We start from the raw sequence: 23742 nt of genomic DNA, 5'->3' as shown, positions 1-23742 counted from the left end.
ACCAACCCAGGACCTGCCAGAAGCCCCAGGCCCAGGCAGGCCCAGGTAGGCCCAGCACCGGCCCCAGATAAACAAGCAGGGGCTTCCATCCTCATATCAGATAAAGTGGACTTCAAATAAAAGTCAGTCAGAAGGGATAAAGAAAGATATTTCATACAGCTTAAAGGAATCATACATTAATAAGACATAGCAATCATAAATATTTATACCCCAAACAATGGAGCATCTATGTATATCAAACAAAAACCTTCTAAATTTCAAGAATTAAATAGACCTCAACACAATACTGAAGGACACCTCTCTTACCACTAGATTCATCTTCCAAACAAAAACTAAAAAAAACTATAGACTTCAATAGTACATCAATAATTTAGACTTAACCAACACACATAAAGTATTCCATTAATCAACAAGTGAATACACTTTTTTCTCAGCAGCACATGAATCCTTCTCTAAAATAGACCTTATGTTATGCCATAAAGCAAGTCTAAGAAAATAAAAAAAAAATAGAGATAGTACTCTGAATTGTATCTGACCATAATGGAATGAAATTAAAAATCAATAAGATAAAAAAGTAAAAGCAAGTCCAACACTAAATAACTCCAAGACTAAATAACACATTACTGAATGATGGATGGATAACAGAAGACATCAAGGAGGACATAAGAAAAATTCTTATAGGTAAATAAGGACTCAGATACAACATATCAAAATCTCTGGGACACTATGAAGGCAGTGCTAAGAGGAAAGTTCATAGCATTAAGTGCTTTCATTAAAAGAAAAAAAAAGTCAAAAAATAAATGACATGACATTGCATCTCAAAGCCCTAGGAAAAGAAGAACAAATCAAGACCAAAAGCAGTAGAAGACAGGAAATAATTGAAATCAGAGCTGAAATCAATGAAATTGAAACAAAAGAAACAATTTAAAAAGATGACAAAACAAAAAGCTGATTCTTTGAAAAAATAGAATTGAAAACCCCATTGCCATTCTAATGAAAAGAAGGAGACAAAAAACACAAATTACTATAATTCGTGATGAAAAAGGAAAGATCACGACAGACACTACAGAAATACAAAAGGTAATTAGAAACTATTTTGAAAATTTATACTCCAGTAAAACAGAAAATCCCAAAGACACCAACACATTTCTAGAGGCATATGATCTGCCCAAACTGAATCAGGAGGACATACACAATTTAAACAGATCAATTCAAGAAAGGAAATAAAAGACGTCATCAAAAGCCTACCAACCAAGAAAGGCCTGGGGCCAGATGGTTTCTCAGCTGAGTTCTATAAGACCATCAGAGAAAAATTAATAACAATACTCCTCGAATTATTTCATGAAATAGAAAAGGAGAGAACTCTTACAAATCTATTCTAAGAAGCTAGCATCACCCTAATACCCACACCAGACAAAGACTCATCAAGGAAAGAAAACTTCAGACCAATATCTCTGATACACGTAAATGCAAAAATTGTCAATAAAATTGTGGAAAATCACATACAAAAACATATTAAAAAGTTAGGACACCATGATCAAGTGGGATTCATGCCAGGGATGCAAGGTTGGTTCAACATATGGAAATCAATAAACATAATTCACCACACCCATAGACTCAAAAATAAGAATCATATGATTATATCAAAAGATGCAGAGGAAGCATTTGACAAAATACAGCATCCATTCATGTTCAAAACACAAGAAAAACTAGGAATAGTAGGAACATACCTCAACGTAGTTAAATGCTATATATACTAAACCCAAGGCCAATCTGATTCTAAATGGAGAAAAATTGGAAGCATTTCCTCTAAACACTGGAACAAGATAGGAATGCCCTCTTTCACACTTCTATTTAACACAGTCCTTGAAACTCTAGCCAGAGCAATTAGACAGACAAAAGAAATTAAAGGGATATGAATAGGAAAAGAAAAACTCAAACTATCACTGTATGCTGATGACATGATTCCACATTTAGAGGATCCAAAAAAAGTCCACCAGAAAACTTCTAGAACTAGTAAATGAATTCAGCAAAGTAGCAGGTGATATATATATATATATATGTACATATATATATATATATATAAAATCCATTTTTATACATCACTGATGAATCCTCTGAATGAGAAATTAGGAAAACTACCCCATTCACAATCTCCTAAAAAATAAAATAAAATAAAATACTTAGGAATCAATTTAACAAAGAGGTATAAGACCTTGACAAGGAAAGTACACCATGATCAAGTGGGATTCATGAACACTAAAGAAAGAAATTGAAAAAAGACCTTAGAAGATGTAAAGATCTCCCATGCTCTTGGATAGGCAGAATTAATGTTGTCAAACTGGCCATACTACCAAAAAGCACTATACGCATTAAATGTGATACCAATTAAAATACCAACATTATACAGCATAGAAATATAAAAAGCAATCATGAAATTCATTTGGAAAAATAAGAGACCCAGAATAAGCATGCAATCCTTAGCAAGAAGAGTGAAGTAGATGGCATCACTATACCAGGTGTTAAACTATACTACAGAGCAATAGTAACAAAAGTGGCTTAGTATTGGCACCAAAACAGACATGTAGACCAATGCTACAGAATAGAAGACACAAAAAAACCCCACATAAACACAGTTATCTCATACTAGATAAAGGCATATATATATATATATGCCTTTAAAAACTTGGAATGGAACCATCATTTGACACAGCTATCCTACCCCTTGTTCTGTATCCAAAGGACTTAAAAATAGCATACCACAGTGACACAGCCATGTTTACAGCAGCATAGTTCACAATAGCCAAACTGTGGAACCAACCTAGATGCCCTTAAATAGATTAATATATAAGTAACTTGGAATATTACTCATCAATAAAAGAGAATAAAATTATGGCATTTTCAGGTAAATGGATGGAGTTGGAGAATATCATACTAAGCAAAGTAAGCCAATCTCAAAAATACCAAAGGCCATTGTTTTCTCTGATAAGTAGATGCTAATCTATAATGGGAGGGAGGGCATGGGATGAGTGGAAGAACTTTTGAGTTGGGCAAAGGGGAGGGAGGAAAGGGGAGAAATCATGGGGATAGGAAAGACAGTGGAAAGAAATGGACACCATTGCCCTAGGTACATGTATGTTTGCACAAATGGTGTGACCCTACTTCGTGTGCAATCAGAGAAGTGAAAAATCATGCCCTATTGGTATACAATGAATCGAACAGCATTATGTTGTCTTGTATAACTGATTAGAATAAATAATTTTTAAAAATATGGTAGACATGACAGAGATCATATGGCCCAACCATAGAACCTAAACTATTTGCTCTCTGGCCCTTTACAAAAGGAATTTGCTCATCCTTAGGACAGAACATGAAGAGAACACACATCAGAGGACAAGGTATTAAATACAAATGTGATTATCACAGGATATTTATGCAAGAGAAATGAGAAAGCTCATCTTACCAGACATATAAGGATAATTTATTTCAAATGTTTAAAAAACTGTAGAGAAATTTTAGGTTTCTGAATGAGCACATTTATCTTTGTTCATGCAATGTTACATCTCAAATTTTAGGATTCAGTCCTTCCCAATTAATCTCCTACCAAAAAATGACAGATTTAGTGCATCTGTACACCACCTTCCATTTATAATTTTGCAATAATTAATTAACAGAATAGATGGTGAAATGAGATGGACATCATTACCCTAGGTACGTGTATGACTGTACATATGGTGCAACAATACATCATGTACAACCAGAAAAATGGTTGTGTTGCAACTGTGTACAATGAATCAAAATGCATTCTGTTGTCATATTTACTTAATTAAAATAAATAAATTAGTAAAAAATATTTAATAAACAACACATTTGGGGCATGATTCTTAGTTATATGTGTCTAGTGGTTACAAAACAAAAGCAATTATTTTAAGGACACACAGGATCCAAAGAGAAAGAATTTAATAAAAGTAACTGGTTAACAGTTAACAGATCATTGACAAAGCAAGACAGGTTGAAGAGGCAGCTCTGAGATCAGAAAAGCAGAATGTTGCTTCTAACACAAGAAGAGAGATTAAAGTATGAGTGAGGAATTATGATTAGAAACACAAACAAGTGCTGGTCAGGAGGACCTAAACCCACAGATGAAGGAGCTGCTTCAAAGGGCATGGGGCAATAGTTCTGAAACATTACTCCAAACAGGGACAGGATAAAATTATACCACAAGTTTTCCCCTCTACTCTCCAATTACCCATACTTGATAAACATACACAAAAGCCAGAAGGCAAAGAAGCATAGGAAATCCAGTTCCCTGTGAAACAAGCCAGAACAGGGACTCCTGAGAACACTTAGGTGAGTGATTGACTCAAAATATAAATACTAAGGAACACAAAATAAAACAATCAAAAAAAGGGTAAATGATGTCCATCTCATTTCACCAAAAATAAATATAAGAAAAGAAAGTAGATAATGGATCAAAATGATCTAATATATAAGCAAAAATTATAAAGAGAAAATAGAAACAAAAAATTAACAAAAAAATAATATAGCATAATTTCTCAGGTTAGAAGTTAATTAATTTCGACATAGAAAGGGCTTCAATATAACCAGAACACTGGATGACAAAAGATACCATGTAAGGATAAAAATCTCTTGGATATCTCTACAAAGAAAACAAGTAAGCCACACACTAGTGAATGAGAATAATAAAAATGCCCTTTAATTTCTGAAGAGAGGTAAAAGACAACAGAGAGGACTTCCAAAGTTCAAGCCATATGTTTTAAAAAATTGAAATTCAACAAGCTTTTAAAAATATTTATTGCAGCCAGGCATGGTGGCAAACGCCTGTAATCCCAACAACTTGGGAAGCTGAGGCAGGAGTATCATGAGTTCAAACTCAGCCTCAGCAACTTAGCAAGGCCCTAAGCAACTCAGCAAGACCCTGTCTCTAATAAAATATAAAAAAGGGCTGGGGATGTGGCTCCATCGTTAAGCACCCCCGAAGTTCAATCCTTGGTACCTATATATACTTTGCATTTTCTCTCATGCAGTTTTTATACAGTTTGCATCCCACAACTGTTTCTCAGTAAATATATGTTGATTATACACAAATGTATTCTATCAGGATGAGTGAGCAAAACCACAAAAGAGGAAGACACATATTCTGAAGGAGACAAGACTAAATATTCTCAAAACACAGGTGTGTAGACTGTCTAATAGAAACTGGTAAAAAAGGAAAGTTCTCCAGAATGTCTCCGGAGTAGAAAAGAGGAACTGATAAAGCTGAACTTCCTTACACTGAGAATAAAAAACTGCTTATGCTGAGGACAGACACCACGGAAATTCAGACAGACAAGTTCTCTGGCTAACTAAATTATATATAGTTTATATATATATATATCTTGACTTTTGCCCTATTTTGCCTCCTGTCTTTTATAAAAACTTTCCCACTCTCCTGAGCTGGCCTTTCCTGCCCCCAAAGGAGATCTGAGACAGAACTTTCTCCTCTATCTTCCTCAAAGCAGGCTGTTAATAGACTTATTTTTCTGCCACCTGCCTCAGAAATTTTCATGAGGTGATGAGCAGTAAAGCCATTTCCTGAAGGAACAGAAATTCTGAAACGTGGAAAAGTAGAGACAATTTGTAATTTTATTACAGAATTTTAACAAAATCAATATCATGTAATTATTTAAATTCTGCAAAAACCAAACATTACAGGTAATTTGATCTTAGTTCATTATTTGGCTCAGGAGCGAACAGAATAATTCCAATACATTATGAAGTTACAGAGGAAGAATGAAAGAGGCAGAATGCAGATGTGATTAGCTATTAGCGTGAACTTCAATGAGAGGAAGTTGACAGATTATCCTACATTTGAATACTCAAGAAACTTTATGGGCATAGTCTTTAAAAATATAGTATAACAAACTATTCCTATAGATGTAAATAAAGGGGATCTTTACAGACACAAAATACACACTGTGGCATTAATATAAAAGTTTTTAAAACTGTGAAACTAATCAAGAGCTATGGGTGTTAGAATTGGATTTCCATTTTTATGCATAGTAAGTGGGAGGAGGCATGATCAGAGGGGTCTTTTCCAGTATTATTAATTTTATTTTGTGATCTTTGTGATGCATATACGTATGTATTGATTGTAAAAATTAATTATGACTTGCATAATTTTCTTTATATATTATGTACTTTATAATGAAATTTTTAAGCTGGGTGCAGGGGCTCACACATGCAATCCCAGGGGTTCAGGAGGCTGAGGCAGGAGGATCAAAAATTCAAAGTCAGCCTCAGCAACTTAGTGAGATCCTAAGTAACTTAGTGAGATCCTGTGTCTAAATAAAAATATTTAAATGGGGTTGGGGATGTGGCTCAGTGGTTAAGAGCCCCTGGGTTCAATCCCTTAAAACAAAATGAACAAAGAGTTATACAACAGCAAGAAACTTTTTAAGAATTGAAGAAGAGGATTTGAGGGATGTAGATTATTCATGTGTCTGATCTATCAAGTTTTTTCAGTATTAACAGTTTGTATTAGTAATTTGTGTAAATATTGCATTTATAAGAATATATGCATTACTTGATAATGATAAAAATTTCAAGAGATAACGTTTTACCCTGGAGTTGCGTGCTTCAACATGCATATATAGTTTAAGAAATTATTGCAAATAGTGCTAAGATGACATATAAAAGAAGTAAAAATAAAAAAAAATCTATATTTGTAAAAATAGCATAAAGTATACACAAAATGGTAATCACCAAGTCATGATTTTTTCAACTTCTTGAACTTGAAGGAATTATATAGGAATCTTTACATTTGCTCTAAGTATTTACTTCAAAATCTGAAGCAGTGTTCATGAATATTATGACCAGTTGGTGAATGGGTGTACTATTTGTCTTATACTACTTCTGCTTGAAACTTATAAACATTTTTTAACATTCTAATATTTTTTTCTGACAAAACAACAACAAATATACAAAAACTGAAAAAGGAAGTTGTTGTAAACCAAATACTTTCATTAATATTTAAAATGTAGTATAAGTCTTAAAAGTAGTAATGTATAAAGAAGGATCAAACTTACATACCATAGCAACACCTGCATCATAGTTTTTATTGCATATTGTTCCAGGAAATGTTGCTCCCATATATTTAGGATGTTTCCTGTAACTACATCATTATAGTATTGCTTTTTTATTAAGTTTGCTATTCGGAACATTATAATCTTATATATTAAGTTAAATATCTCATAAAATTTGGAAAATGACTTTGTAAACATACTAAGTTCCAATCTGGATAATACCTAATACATTATACAAAATGCTCAAATTATTGAAAACTGTCTCATTTAAATACCAACTTTCCTCACCTAAATCCTAGATTTGATGTATTTTATTATCTCAAATTCAACTTACTTACATTTATTATACATTCACTGTTTTGAATTTTTAACTTGAGGAAGAAGCAAACTTACCTGTCCTAAAGAGAAGCTTTTATTTAAAATTAAATTATTACACATTTCACACACACACACACACACACACACACACACACACACACACCCCAAATCCATTTGTTTGTTTTGATTTGGGGGATTTTTGATACTGAGGGTTGAACACAGGGGTACTTGACCACTGAGATAAATCCCTAGTCCTTTATTTATTTATGTATTTTTAAATGTTAAGACAGGGTCTCTCTAAGTTGTCCAAGCTGCCCATGAACTTGTGATCCTCTCGCATCTACATCAGCCTCTTGAGTCTCTGGGATTATGCATATACCCCACATACCAGGTCCCACAAATCCTTTTTAGTTGAAAACTAGACATGAAATATACTAACATAAATGAAGTCACTAAGATGGGAAATTTAACTGAACAGTGTCCTTTTTACATCCTTAATAAATTACAAATAATGGTGATATCATAAAATGATATGAAATGCAGATTATTTTCATATTAATTGTACTTTAAAACACACTGATAGAAAATTAAGTGCTATTACTTTTATTTTAATGATATTTCCAACTACATCATCACCTCCCTGGCAAAAGGTATACACATATACATATTTGTGTGTGTATACACACACACACACACATACATATGTGTATATATATATATATGTGTTTATACATATATATATATGCACAAACACACATATATGGGCTTATATATAACATACATATATAAACATTTTTAAAAGCTCCTATAGAAAATTGAGGAACACAATATATTTACCAATTTATTAACTTAATGAAATTATTATGCATTTGTCTTTAATAATGTAGAACATTGTGCTTACATAAGTAAATGAGCTATGTCATGGGGCTGTAGGATAAGATAGTTCCGTTTCCATGCTAAAAATCTTTGTAATACATCATCAGCATCCCCACTGGTAGAAATTTGGTTTTTATGTGACCACAATTCCAAGGAAGACAGCATAACAGTCAATTTGAACTGGGTAAACATCTAAAAATAAGATTCAGGATATATTTTTCAAGCACATAATCAATACATTAAAAGAGTACATAGAATATAAAAAGTTCATTTGAGTATTTTGAGTATTAAGTTAATAATAGGTATTCAAGTCATTAATTGGCCAGGATAAAATGAAAAGTATTTTCAATTATTTTTTCATAAAATTGGAAATATGAAAAGTTTAAAACTTACAGTGTTGACAAGCCCAATAATCTGGACAATTTTCTGTGTTACAGCCATTATTTCAGATCCCATATAATCAAACTGAAAAACAAGTTTCAGTTTTTAGGATTTTTTAAAAATACAAAGATAGCAACTTTTTAGATGGTGAACCTATTTTGATGATACCAGGCAGGAAAACAATTGTTTGTGTCACACATTTTAAAACATGCTACCAGAAAGATAATAAATTTATAATTATATAAAACAACAAAGATAAAGCATACATGGACATTTAAAATGGATTCCTGTTTTATATGGTAGTGACACTTCATGACCAATGTAAATCCATATCAAGTATAACCACAATAATGGGATCCTAATTGGAACAAAGTATACTTATTCTACATATGTATTTTCTGCTAACATGGAAAAATAATTTAAAAAGATACTCTCAAGTGGTTAAAGAATACTAAAACAATTCTGCAGACTTCTCCCTATCATAGAGGAACTTCTTGAGTCAGGCATTTTCTATGAAACAAAGTATGTCTCACTACATGCTTGGGAAATTAAGAAGAGTAAATAAACAAAGAAACAGAAATATTAATTTAAATTCAAAAACCTATCTATAGCAAGAAAGGCAGAAGTCACCAAGATGTGTAACGAAGGAGTCAATAAGGTTTACAGAGAACAAAGAGAAGAAAATACAAAAGGACACAAGAAAGATAATGCCCTTTATTTTTTGCAGATTCTGGAGAAGATATAGTTTCATATCTGGTGCTTAATGAATATCCTTCATCATTTCATTTTTTCACTATGGAAAATGTTTAATACCTCTGTCAAAATCACCAATCTTACAAGTTGAAAATAAGGATTTCTACCAAGTATAGCTGTATATATTCCTGGATGTTGGTTCACCATTAGAATAGTTAACAAATTAGGTCCACTTCTTACAGAGGTTGAAAAAACAGCAATGTCAAAATAACCATGTATTTCCATTGCTTGAATTTAAAATTAAATATACTCTAGGTACAATATTTTCTCTGTTATACAAAAGATATTGCATCTGGTAGATGGTAGATAGATGAAAAACATACAAATAAGAAAAATACTAATTTGTAATAATCTGTAAATACTTAACCTTATCAAATAGTAGATAAATAGTTTTCTACATTAGATGTCATAACAACTCAAGTGGTATTGTGAGGTCCAAAAGTTCGTAAGCTGTTTGTCAATATGTAAGAGAAACACAACAGTGCTCAATCAGTAGAAAATGTTCCTATCATCAAAATATGTTGAACAAAATTGAGACAATTAAAAGAAGAAATTCAGTGAGATCAAACTCTCATCATTTTGTAATGACAGCAGGTGTCCTTCAGACTTCTAGGCCTGAATCACACAACTTTAACAAGCTGATAAAACCTAGCTATTTCTCTAAATATCTTTTCCATGAATTTTTTTCTCAACAAGTACTACATCTCTCCCTATTCTATAGTTTTATTTGATATACATTTCCATGGATGTACATAATCTATCATAGTGTAATTCTCTTGTTCCATATCTGTACCTTCCATTAACAGGTGCACTCTTCATCTGCAGATGTAGTTTAGTGGTAGAGCATTTGCATGGTGCGCACAACAATCTGGGTTCATCCCCAGGATCTCACACACACACACACACACACACACACACACACACACACACACACACACAAATAAAAGAAGGAAGCCAGGTGCAAGCTAGTAATCCCAAACTACTTGGGAGGCTGAGGAAAGAGGACTACAACTTCAAGGCCAGCCTAGGCAATTCAGTGAGACCCTGTCCCAAAGTAAAAAGGGCTGCAGGGTGCAGCTCAGGGTAGTTTTCCCTTGGGTTCAATCCCTAGTACCATGTCTGGGCTGCACACACACACACACACACACACACACACACACACACACACACATATACACACACACACACACAAAGAAAGAAAAATGTGAGTTCTTTAAGGAAGAATTTCTAATGACTGTGTGCTTACCACATAGTTGACAAAAACCATGTGTGCTCAAAGAAAACAATATGGCCAGAGTAGTTGAAGAGAAGGGAAAGATTGTCACAGGTGAGGTCAAAAAGATACAGGCTGAGCTGGGGTTAGGAGAGGCAGGTGTGTAGGACAGTCTAGGATAGTCTGAGCTTTTACTCATAATGGGAGGTAAAGACCACACATTGTTTATCTAACACTCATAATGTAAAGTGACTTTATTTGGAAATACTGAAAAATTCCATGATGACTACAAAATTACCATCAAATTTTAATTCAGAGGAAGGAAGGGTAAGAAAAAGAAAGCAAAAGAAAAGAAGGAAAACATTACTTACCAAAGCTTTTTCCACTACGATGTGCATTTCTAAATATTGGGGTAATAGTTTTGAAATAAATTTTTCCTGAAAAAACAACAAAAACAAATGCATTATCAAATATCATATGTATCAAATTTGTTAACAGCAAAAGGTGGGATACAAAGAGGACAAAAATTTTAGACATAAAAATTAATAGTAAAGTATAAAATTTCACTTCAAAATATTTTAGGCATGAAAGATTTACAGTAATCCTGCTAGAGTAATGTATTCTCTTAGGACTGCATGAAAAAGAGAGTTTGTTAAAAGTCATCAGTTCTTTGTCTTCATCTGAAGACCTGTCTACACTGCCAGGTCACACTTGAGAATTCTTCACTGACTATCCTCCTAAAGACTATGGTAACATCAACTATGGCTCACTGAGAATCTTTCATTTATTCAGTAGGAAAGTATAGGAAATTATTTCTTCTACAATCTTCCAACACTTGAGAATGTATGGTCTACACAGAAATTCAGGTGAATAATGTTGTTTGCCTATTAACCATGTGGGTACACAAGAAAAAACACAGTGCAAAATGTCAGAAATTATTCAATCATTGCAGAACATAGGTCATGTGTGGTTCACTTGATAGGATGTGTCCTCCCCACCCACCCCCTTTCTCCCACCATCTCCATATATATATTCCCCCTCCCCCAATACTTGGGATTGTATCCAGGGCACTCTAGCACTAAGTCACATCCCCCAAGTCCTTTTTGTTGTTTTCATTTGGATACCATGTCTTCCTAAATTGCTGAGGCTGGCCTCAAAATTGTGAACCTCCTGCCTCAGCCTCCCAGGTCAGTGGCATTGCAGGTGTACCCCACTGTGCTTGACCACGACACAATATTCTTGATCGTCTCAAGACGGTCATCTCTATATCATCCATTTATTATACCACATGTTAGCACTTCACATTTTTCTCCTTTTCTAATGTAATCATTTAATGCTATAAAATTTCTTCTTACTGTTCTCTGTCACACAATTTTTGAGCTCTTTTATTTTTGACTTATTTCAGTACATATTTTTACTTTCTTTCAAAACTTCCTTTTTGACCAACCTATTACTTATGAGGGTTTTGTTTTGCATGAAATATCTTTCATGTCCTTTTCTCTTTAACCTGCCTATTTCTTCCATTTAAGAAAATTTGTCATTACTTTTCTATTATATTGTAAATACCTTTATATTGTATTATAAATAGTCATTACTTTTACATAAACTTTGCCAATCTTAGCTTTTACATTGGTGTATTTAGACCATTCATACTTAAACTTATTTTTGATGTTGGGGCTTAATTAGCTTACCATGTTACTATTTGTTTGTTCTCTCTTTTTTTCACTGTTTTAATATTCTTTTCATTTTTTTCCTACTGTTGGTTACTTTAAAATGTTGATAACTGATTTTTATTTATCTGTTGTTAAGAATATGTTTGTGTATGGACTTTTTTCAGGGAGACAGCTCTAGTGATTGGATCATGTAACATGATATTTCTACTGGAATTGACAATTTATTAGTTTGAGTAAGATACAGAAAACTTACTCCTCTTCTTTGAGATATTTTACCTTCTCTTTATAATGTAGTTGTCTTAAATATATCTGCTAGGTACTCTGAAAAAACATCAAACAATGCTATCATTTTTACTTCAAGCATCTTTATAACTTCTAATTATTTTCTATCATTTTCTATTTTCTGTTTCTCTGCCAAGACTTTGTGTGTGTGTGTGTGTGTGTGTTTGTGTGTTTTGTGTTGCTGAGGATGGAACCCAGGGACTACTGCATGTTAGGCAAATACTCTACCACTAAAGTACACTCCCAGCCCCATATTTTTAACCATTTCAAAGTATGTTCATAATTTCTTGTCTGAACTTTCTGTCAACACCTGTCAGATATTCCAAATTTTACATCATTCCATTCTTGACATTTGCTGATTATCTTCTCTCATTCAAGTAAAAATTTTCCCAATTTATGGTGTAAAAAATATTTTTCTATTGTTTTCTGGGTGCAGTCAGTATATAATGAGTCTCTGGATCTTACTTAAATGGTTTGGCATAACTTCTCTGATGCTGCATGGGTGAAAACAGCATTTGCTGCCTCATTACTGCCACTAACTCAGCCTCCATGGGTGCCCTAAGCCTCCATTGATACCATCTAGCTAGAAGGGGGCTTATGACTGTTTCTACTACACATGTGGCCTTCAATAATACTTCTTGGAAGTGAGGCTTATTACCAACTGAGGTACACTCCCAGCCTTTTTCTAATGTAAGCATTTAATGCTATAAGAGATGGCAAAAACCAGTGGTTCCTACTCAGCTTTCTGACATACCTCAGAGCAGGGAATGGAAGTCTATGCTCCCTATACAGTTTCCAGTGACACCACAGAGAAAGGGGCACTACTACCAACAAGCAGAATCAAAGTACAGCGCTGTACTTAACCTGCCGTGATACTATTTGTGCATATACAAGTAGACATCTTTGCCTGAAGGTGAGAATGCAAGTTTCCCCACTTGGCCATACTGAAAGAAATGAAGTGGAGAGAGGCACAATTTTTTTTCAGCATTCTATGGAATAAGATGGTTTTTCTTTGGAAGCTTTTGTTTTGCCATGTTGAAATTTTTCTGGTACTTTTAACAAAGAGCAAATTTTTCTTTGTAATTTTTGTTGCTTTTACCTACATTTGCAAGCTGTGGGCTTCTCCTGCATTCAAGGTAAGAGAGGGAAAAAAAGTGAAAACAAAGGCAGAGAGCTCACCACTGTCATACTGTTTCTTGTGTATAGAGGTGCCCTGCTTGTTTGCTTCCTACTATTTGGCTTTAGAGTTCGTAGGTTTGTCTGGCATAATAATGTTCAGGATTTTTAAGGTATAGAGAAAATTAGAGATAGTGTATCTATCTTGTCTATATCCATAGTCATTAAAAATTTTAGATTATTTAATGACAAGTCTTAATGATTATTGAAATTAATTTTGAATTTTAAGTATCTGATAATACTGACATAAAACTGATATTCATTAACTGTCAGTTTCTTTTTCAGCTAACAGTCATAATGCATTTGGAATTGTACGTTCAGTTGTTTTCCACTCAAGACTGAATTTGAACAATGAGCAAAGTGTTTGAAATATAATTGATATACATAAGAAGACTTGACTAAATTAGTGATATGGAAAGGAATATTCTAGTATTCTATAAATTCTAGAATCATTTTTAGGCAAAGTATTCAAAAATTCTAACATTAAGTATATGCATATGCTACTTTAGCATAGTTCTGCTTTGTTATCTTCACATTGTCAAGTAGAACATTCTGGCTTCCATGATGGAGAGTTAAGTACTGACAAATACATACAAGTCGCACAGCTATCATCAACTTTCTTGAGAAACAGAATTATACTAGGCATTTTGCTTTCATTTTGATTTTTAGCTCACTGCTGCAAAAAAAATCCTTTTAGATTTTTAATTTCAGATCAGGGATATAAAAAACTGAAAAAAAAAGCATAGCTTTCATATATACAATAGAGCAAAACCTGGAGAAACTACATTTTAGAGATTTTTTTCAATACTTGGAATTTAACCCGGGTTCTCTACTACTAAGCTATAACCCTAGTCCTCTTATTTTGGTTTTGGTTTGTTTGTTTTAATGTTGCTGAGGCTGGCCTTGAACTTGTGATCTTCCTGCCTCAGGCTCTCTAGTAGCTGAAATTACAGGGTCAGCCATATTAGTGATTTTTATTCAATCTTTTAAGAGCAGAAATTGCAGATTAAGATATTAACCTAATGGGAAGATAGAAATGCCCCTGCACAGCGTAACAGGAACCAGACATTTACATACCTGCTGCTGAGGACACCAGGTGCCATGTAAGTTGGTAAATATATCAGGTAGAATTTGGGACTGAATTTCTAAAGCTCGAGCTTCTACAAACCTAAACGTCTATGAACTATAAAGATAGTTGATTTCTTAGTTACTTATAGATGTTTTTTTCCCCCTAGGAATTCTATAGGCTACTAACAATAAAGAATGGAAAAAATGAGGGCTGAGGTTGTGGCTCAATGGTAGAGCACAAGACTTGTGCTGTGAGGCACTGGGTATTGTGTCCATCTAGAACTAAAAAAATATTTTTAAAAAAGATGTTGTTTTACTCAGTTTTTTTGCTGCTATGACTAAAGGACCCAATCAGAACAACTGTACAAGAGGAAAAGTTTATTTGAGGGCTCAAGGTCTCAGAGATTCTGGATCCATTTCTTGGGGATCAAGACGTGGCCGAACATCATGGTGGAATGTAGAGTAGAGGGAAGCAGCTCACATCATGGTCATCAAGAAGTAGAGAGAGTCCTCTACCTGCCAGATACAAATATATGTATCCCAAAGCCACACCCTAATTCCCACCTCCTCCAACCACACCTTACCACTTCAGTTACCACTCAGTTAATCCCTGTCAGGTACAGTGTTGTACTTTGATTCTGCTTGATGGTAGTAGTGCCCCTTTCTCTGTAGTGTCACTGGAAACCATATAGGGAACATAGACTTCCATTCCCTACTCTGAGGTATGTCAGAAATCTGAGTAGGAACACTGATTTTTGGCACCTCTTAGTTGGTAACAAGCCTCACTCCCAAAAAGTATTATTGAAGGCCACGTGTAGTAGAAACAGTCATAAGCCCTCTTCTAGCTTGGTGGTATCAATGGAGGCTTAGGGCATTAATCCTGATAGGGATTAATTCATTGATATGGTTAAGACTGTCACAACCCAATCATTTCTCCTAGGAACCTTCTTTCATTGTCTCAGACGTGAGCTTTAAGGGGACACCACATCTCAATCATAACAGATGTCATCTGGTGCTGGCTGGAAAGGGAGAACATCAAAATCTATTTCCAGAATCTATTTCCTCTATATAAAATTCCCTATAATAGAAAAGGATTAATCACCAGGGGAAAGGGCTAAGATGTTTGTTAAGTCTGAAGATACTGGTGAAACCCATTACTGGGGGTGGAAAAATGTTTTACCTTGGCTGGGAGGGAAAGAAATACTTTCTAGATCCAGCATTATAGCTGAGAAGAAGAAGGGTAGGGATATTTGTGGATTATATCCCCCAAATCAAAATTCACAGTGCCTGCTAACACTGAATCTCAATCATAACACAAAACACTGCCCGTGTTCTCTGCCTCATTTCAAACCTGTGTTCTATGCTCAAATATATAAAGAAAAAAAAACAGTAAAGATAGCTGAAATCTCTAGAAGACTCAGATTTTGTCTGCAATAGAACAAAACAAAGCCAAGTAGAGAAACCCAAAGACAAGCAAGAAACAGGCATCTCTATAGCAAATTGTTGTTCAATGTAAGCAAGATATCCCTAGGGAAATGTGAAGAAGCCTGTGGTACAATGGAGAAGCTACAACAACAACTAAGACTAAATATCCCCAATCGTCTTACTGGATAACAATACTTTCAAACTAAAGACCTAGGCGAGAAAGAAAGTATACTCATCTCCAGTCCAAAAATTATTACTTCCTTATGCAATATGTCTAGTTTTTAAAAGAAAAAAATAAGGATGATTACAGATAAGCAAGAAAAAGCACAATCTGAAAGATTCAGTAATCATAAAAACCAAACTGATAATGATACAGATGTAGAACCAATCAGAAATGGGATTTAAAACAATTTAAATTAATATTTTAAATGGTCTAGTAGAAAAGACTGTACAACATGCAAGATCAGATACTCAAATTCAATACCAAATACTGTTAGGTAGCAGTTTTTCATGAGTAGTGGGGTCAGGAGTTTAAGAAAATACTTAATACTGAGCCAATTAGTTAATTAACGGCCCTGTCTCAGTGGCACCACAAGGTATGATAAGATAACTATTTAAATACCCTTTCCTGATCTCATAAATCATTTTTCTTACAACAGGAGGAAGACTGATAAATGCATGAGGTAAGAACCAAAGGGGATGGGTATACTCACTCAAAAGGACCTAATTGCTTAAACATCTAAATGAGACCTGCTCAAACATCATAGACCAGAGATTCCCGACTTGGGAAAGGAGAATGATTCTGACCAGAGCTCACTAAGCATAAATTCTATAAAACAAATTCTAGTTAGAACCTGTCATCTGGATCAGGTTGACCAAGAGTTGCCCTTAGATTATTCACATATGATATTAGTTTTATGATATCACAGTAAGTTATAGCTTTTCTCTCCCTCTTTATGGGTTTCTCTTAAATACCTATGAGCTACAGAACATGTAGTAAAGGTTTGGAAATCCAGAACTGAGAGGTAATACTCACGGCACCCTCTGAAAACTTCCCCTAAAAATCCCAATAAAACTAAAGAACAAAGGAGAAAATCATTGCTCTCCTCTTCAAGATGATCTACCCTGTCCCTTGGGAGTGACTTTGTGCCTTTTTTCTTAATAAATTTTGCTGCACTTGTACTACTTGGCATATCTTAATTGAAATCATCTCCTGCAAGAACACCAAAGCCAAGAAAATGATGCAAATCTCTGTTAATAATACTTCCAGCATAACCACCCAATACAGAAAGAGGTTGTCGGTGTCTATCCTCATGTGTCTACAAATGGTACTTTCTCAATAAGAACTTTACATTTTGTTTTTATAAAGAGGTGTTGTTTACCTTACAATTAGAGAGGAACTAGAAAATAAAAAGGGGTTCTCTGTGCTTGCTTCTTAATCTTAAATGTTATTTAAAATTTTCTCAGAAACTTCTAGGCAAAATTCCTGAGAATCTGAAAGCAAACAGTGGAAGTTTACCAACAATTACAACTAATATATAACTTACAACAAAGCTTAAAAATGACTCACAAGGAAAATAGAATGGTGTGTTAATGGATATAAACTATAAATTCATGTAAGGACAAAAGATGTAGAATACAAGTTTTGGAGAAAACAAACAAATAGAACTACTAAACATCTGTGGAACCCTACACTATACAACTGTATAATACAGAGAAACACACCCACTAAAATCACTGTCAGACATGATGAAATTCAACTGAAAATCAAAATCAAAAGTCTACCTAGAAAAATTCCAAAATACATATACTTCTAAATGTTCTATGGGTTAATGGAGGAATTATAAAACACCTTATAATAAAACATTATAATTACATGCCACATAGAATTCATGAAATGGTGAAATGAGTCAAAATGGGTAAGGAACTATAAATTCTAATATAAAATCAAGAGAACCCACAATAATTGTTAAACTCAAAATTTTCAGAACTTTATAAATTAACCACTGCTTATAGAATTCTAGAAAGCGGGCTTTCTTTCTTTCTGTTTTTTTCCTTCAAGAAATGGATTGATCTGGATAAAAGCAGTAAATTTGTGGGATTTAAGACCCATTACTGAGATAACAGAATAGGAAACTGCACACAATAAAGAACAAAGACAGAGAACAAGTTCAAAAATTTCCAAGGCAAATAATTACAACACATAGCCAAAAAAAGTGGGATAGGAGGGAGAACTGTATTTCCATAACTACTATTATTTGGACCATCCAGTTTCTGATTTTGGGTGGGATGGATGCAAAAAATCAAACCACTATGGCCTAGACACAAGAAAAAAATAATCAATGCACCTGTCTATGTGGATGGCTAAATGTTGATCTTGAACATACTAGCAAAATTTGTTAGCTATTTTAATTAATTTCAAACAGCAAAAGGAAATCATGTATAAATAACTAATGGAAAGTATTGTAATGATATCTCCTGAGTGAAAATATATCAATTAAAGTATAGAAATGACAAAAAGACATAAATTATGAATTTTAAAATATGCTAACTTAAATATTCATTGGAGAGGCAAAAGAAAGGATTTGAGCAGACAGAAAAAAGATCAGTGGACTTGGAAACATGTCAGTTGATATGATATAATATGAGGAAGAGAAAGAAAAAAAAGAATGAAGAAAAATGAACGGAGCTTCAGAAACCTGGGAGACACTATCAATGTATATTACACATATACATAATGAGAATACCAGAAGGAATCAAGGGAGTTAAAGGGGCAGGAAAATATTTGAGGAATTAATAACCTTAAACTTTCCAAATTTGATAAACAAACCAACAAATATGAATTCACACATTCAGGAAGCTCTATGAACTCCAAGTAGTATAAACATAAAGAAATACACTCAGACACATGATAAGCAAACAGTCATAAAAAAAATCTTGGAAAAAAAACAGGAAGAGGTATCATACTATGCAAGGAAGCCTCAATAAGATTAATAACTCATTTTTCATCAGAGATCATTAAGGTCAAAAGGTGATGGACCAAATGCATTGTGTTGAAAGAGACTGTCAACCAAAACGTCTATAAAAATATTAAGAGAGTTGAATAATGATTTCCTATTTTAGAAATATTTGATTAGGTAGCATGTACAGCTATGTGTCAGAATTCTAAAGGTAATTTTACCAGGCTTTTGGTAGTGATAGCGACTCTGTTCTTCCTGTAATGCTAAATTTATTTCAATAATAAATATTTTCTTTGAAAAAAATAGAAAATAAAGAAACCTTGCATAATATATCAAGAAATGATACAATATAATTTTTCCAAATATTCTATATGAAATCTGTATATTTTATTTCAAGGTATAGAAAGCATAAATAAAATGTAATATTTCTATTCAGCAGCTAAGTAGTTTCTTTTCAGTATTGAAAATATTCTATAGAAGTAATTTCCTAGTATTTTATAACATCAGAATCACCACAGTTACCTGTGAGTTTAAATGAAATTTGTAGAGCTGGTCTTTCTGCCTAATATGGCTGTAATTATCTGCTAAGGTCAGTACATCTGGATTGCCATTTTTCACTTGGTAAATTATATGCTCAAATCTTGCTGAAGATTCTAGTGGTTCAATTCTATAGCTGATATTTTCAAACTGCAGAAATCCTCTGAATAAAAGCAATAATTATAAAATTTTAAAAAATGATCCCATCAAAGCTATATCTGAGATGTTGTGAGAAATTTTTAAAAAATCATACTCAAGCACATGTTTTAAACAGACTTTCTTTTCCTCTTTGGTTTTTGAAATCTACTACTAGTTAACAGATACCAAATCTGCTTTGATTTTTCTCAGAGTTTAAAGAAGTAAATGAGTGAATAATATTTTATAATTTCTGAATAACAACTGCATTCATTCAAGATATATTAACTAGGGTCAAATCCTGCCAGGAATCAAGATATTCACTGAGAATTTCAAGAAAAAAAATTCTTGTTCTTACAGAGGTGAAAGTAATTGATATCAGATACACAGAATGGATGGATATCTAAAGAGATGCATTTCTATGAAAATCATGTTCAGGCAATGCCAGTTTTTTGCACTGACGTGAGTAAATACTGAAAATTAGGTGGCTATCATGAAAAATAAGTTTTTTCTCTAGTCTAGACCTTTCTTCCTCTGATAAATCTATAAGTAAGTTTTCTAGCATCAGTGATGAAAATAACCTCTTTGTACATTTTGTCTATTAAGAATCTTATTAACTTATGTCTGTTAATAAACTGAGGTCATATTGTATGTTCCTATTATATTTAAATAACTAAGGATATTTTCAATAGTTGATATAATAATAGAGATCGCAACAACAATATTTAGAGGGATATTGTAAAGTTTTCTTTTCTGAAAAGTATACATTTCTGCCCAGTGTCCTGGAAATGTCTCCGTTCAGGGCTCCCTAGACTGACGGCATTTGATTGGAACACTTAGATATTAACATTAAGACAAATCAAAGAAAGACCATGTTAAAAGAAAGTTTCAGATTCTTCCTGATTTGTGTCCACTAGCCACTGAGTTTCATTTTAAAGTGAATCCTACTTCCTTGCTATATAAATATTCTCTAAGATGCTCTGACCTGAGGCCAGAGCAGACACTGAGTGTCACAACAGAATGTGGAGATTCTGCAACGTATCCTTGGTAATGGCAATGCATCTGAAAAACAGGATTAACAGTTAAATACATGAATTCTTTCTGAATAAAATAAAGTACTATCAAACATTTCAGAAGACTAAAGATATTAAAACATTTTTAATAATTAGAGCATAAATTATACAGAATTATTAATGTAAATGCTTAGGTAAAAAGACATTTGACAACTATCTTCATACCATATGCATATCTATGAGTATTCCTTTGTACCTGGGTTTCATCTTTATCACATGACATTTCCATGTACAACTGTAAACCCTATAACAGGTCAGAGTTATACAGAATAAAACATTTGAGGGCTGGGGTTGTGGCTCAGTGGTAGATCGCTTGCCTAGCACATGTGAGGCACTGGGTTCAATCCTCAGCACCACATAAAGATAAACAAATAAAGATATTGTGTCTATCTACAACTAAAAAAAATAAAAAACATTTGTATCAAACTGTCAATATGGGGCTGGGTATCTGGCTCAGTGGTAGAGTGGCTTTCTAGCAGGTACATGGATGGCCCTGGGTTCAGTTCTAGCACCGGGGAGGGGAGGGGGAACCTGTCAGCACAGAACAGAATATCCTAAAGGTAATGATATGTTCATTTCAACAGAAACATATGATAATAAAAGTCTAAGACATCTGACTCTTACCATAACATATGAAGACTCAGATTGCAAAGATCCCGTTTTACTATATGTATAAACCAAAAAATTCTGGGACAGGAATGAGCTAAAAGCAAATCAACAAATAAAGTTTAAGTCATGAATTCAATACAAATATACACATTAGAAAACACAAATATTGAGTGTACACTTTTCATACAATAACAAAATTTGATTAGAGTAATTTTAGTATAGCCATTCACCATTCAGAGAACTGGTGAATCAGAGAAGTCAGGCTTTCTGAACAGTGATGTAGACTGTGAGGGCTCTATTTAAGACATTTTCATTTGTGTCAGAATATATTTTAATTCAACAGATATTTATTACTGTACCTGCTGTATGACAGGCCCTCTTGTACAACCAAGTCTCTGGTCTTTATGACGGTCAGAGACACATACTTCTAGCATGTTATATGACAATAAATACGGCCTGGGTGTTGTGTAGGGGTTAAAAGATCGGCATGGAAAGGCCTGCTGAAAAGATGATTATCTATGTGAAGAACAGGCTATGTGGATTTTCATAAAAATGTTATTCCAGACAGAGTTAAGATAAAATGCAAGGACCTAGAGGCATAGATATGCTTATGTAAACAAAGAACAAATATGGGCAATGCATCTGGAATAGAGTGTAGAAAGAAAAGAGATACTAGGATGATGTAGTATCACAGAGATGAGAAAGCTTTGGAGGATTTGGGCAGAGGAAGATAGTAGCAGAGAAACATTGTAATGGATTCAGTGCTGTGTTGGAAATAATCTACATGGCACATACACCGAAGCAGAGAGACCAGCTTCAAGGCAACTACTGCTATCTAGGCCAGACATGATGGTGGCCTGAACAAGGACAGTAGTAGTGGTGGAGGTTCGATGCTGGATATATTTTGAGATCACATGTGGTTAAATAGTCCACTGAACCCAAAGGAAAATAAAAGAAAAAAGATATCCATGGTTGACTCCAATGTGGTGTTTTTTTTTAATCCTTCCTTTATATTTCTTTCTTTATTTCTGAGAAAATGAAAGAGATGAGTTGCCATTCACTGAGATGATTATGAGAAATATAAATTTGGGAAGAGGAAAATAAATTCATTTTCAACATATTACTGATGTGAATCCTAATAAACATTCATTATCAAATAGTCAAATAAATAAATATGGTGTTCACAGGAGAAGAATAAATTAAGAATATAAATTTGGGAGTATCTAACACATAGGTGGCATTTAAAGTCACAAGACTGAACTAAATAATTAGATGGTTAAATATAGATTTTTTTAAAAAGAATACTTCACCTTGAAATATTCTAAGATTAAACAGATGAGGAGGAATCTACAAAGGAGAGCCATAGATAGAGACAAATAGAAGGAATAATAATCATAGTAGGAGCCAAACAAGCACCAAAAGTTTGTGGTTATTTGGAAGATGAGTGAGGAAAGTATTTTATGAAGGAAACACTAACCAGCTATTCCAAAAGCTGTCAACTGGTTGAGAAAAATGAAGACTAATAACTATCAAAACTCATCAACAACACTGATAATCTCATCAAGTATTTATATAAGACAATAATAAATATATTTATAACAAAATATAAATATTTAAAAAGTACAAATTTGACTCTATTTATATGAGCTATTGAGAAAATATAAATAATGATACAGAAAGTAGATAATTTCATGGAGTTATCAGTGAGACTGGAGATTAACTGAATTGACATGAGAGGTTTTACAAGGGGAAAGAAATATCTTTAAACTTATATAGAGCTTATGACTGCAACACTGCATAACAATTTTAAAAGTATTGAATTACTGTATTGTTTGGAGAATTTTATAAAAATATATTCAATAAGATTGATAAAAAAGAAATATAGGGGCTGGGCTCGCCTCACATGTGCAAGGCCTGGGTTCGATCCTCAGCACCACATAAAAATAAATAAATAAAATAAAGTTTTATATATATATATATATATATATAAACATATATCTGATTAACACATCATAAAAAGGATGTTACTACTTGAATTTCCAAAAACCAATGGATAAGTTAACAATGTCTGTTTTCATTTCTAATATACTTAATATACTTTACTTAACATTCTTGGATTCAATGGCTTATACTTAATTAAAAATTTATACGTATGTAGCTTATTTCTTAATTTGAACA

At 33.4% G+C, this 23742-nt stretch overlaps 1 protein-coding gene across 1 annotated transcript in view; it reads right to left on the bottom strand.

The window, feature by feature from the left end:
- The window catches only part of LOC101971294 (disintegrin and metalloproteinase domain-containing protein 18), a 142841-nt gene that overhangs the window by 92124 nt on the left and 26975 nt on the right, over nucleotides 1–23742 (bottom strand). The window contains exons 4-10 of the mRNA XM_078031361.1: nucleotides 21580–21658; nucleotides 20868–20944; nucleotides 19733–19910; nucleotides 10998–11063; nucleotides 8673–8744; nucleotides 8305–8471; nucleotides 7093–7174 (exon numbers count right to left, since the gene is read on the bottom strand). Coding sequence (XP_077887487.1) covers nucleotides 7093–7174; nucleotides 8305–8471; nucleotides 8673–8744; nucleotides 10998–11063; nucleotides 19733–19910; nucleotides 20868–20944; nucleotides 21580–21658 — 721 coding nt within the window. The remainder of the gene's footprint in view (nucleotides 1–7092; nucleotides 7175–8304; nucleotides 8472–8672; nucleotides 8745–10997; nucleotides 11064–19732; nucleotides 19911–20867; nucleotides 20945–21579; nucleotides 21659–23742) is intronic.

Source organism: Ictidomys tridecemlineatus, chromosome 14 (genome assembly GCF_052094955.1).
Source record: "Ictidomys tridecemlineatus isolate mIctTri1 chromosome 14, mIctTri1.hap1, whole genome shotgun sequence".
Classification (NCBI taxonomy): Eukaryota; Metazoa; Chordata; class Mammalia; order Rodentia; family Sciuridae; genus Ictidomys; species Ictidomys tridecemlineatus.
Note: the sequence above shows the minus strand (reverse complement) of the source record. Positions and strands in the feature narration are given on the sequence as shown.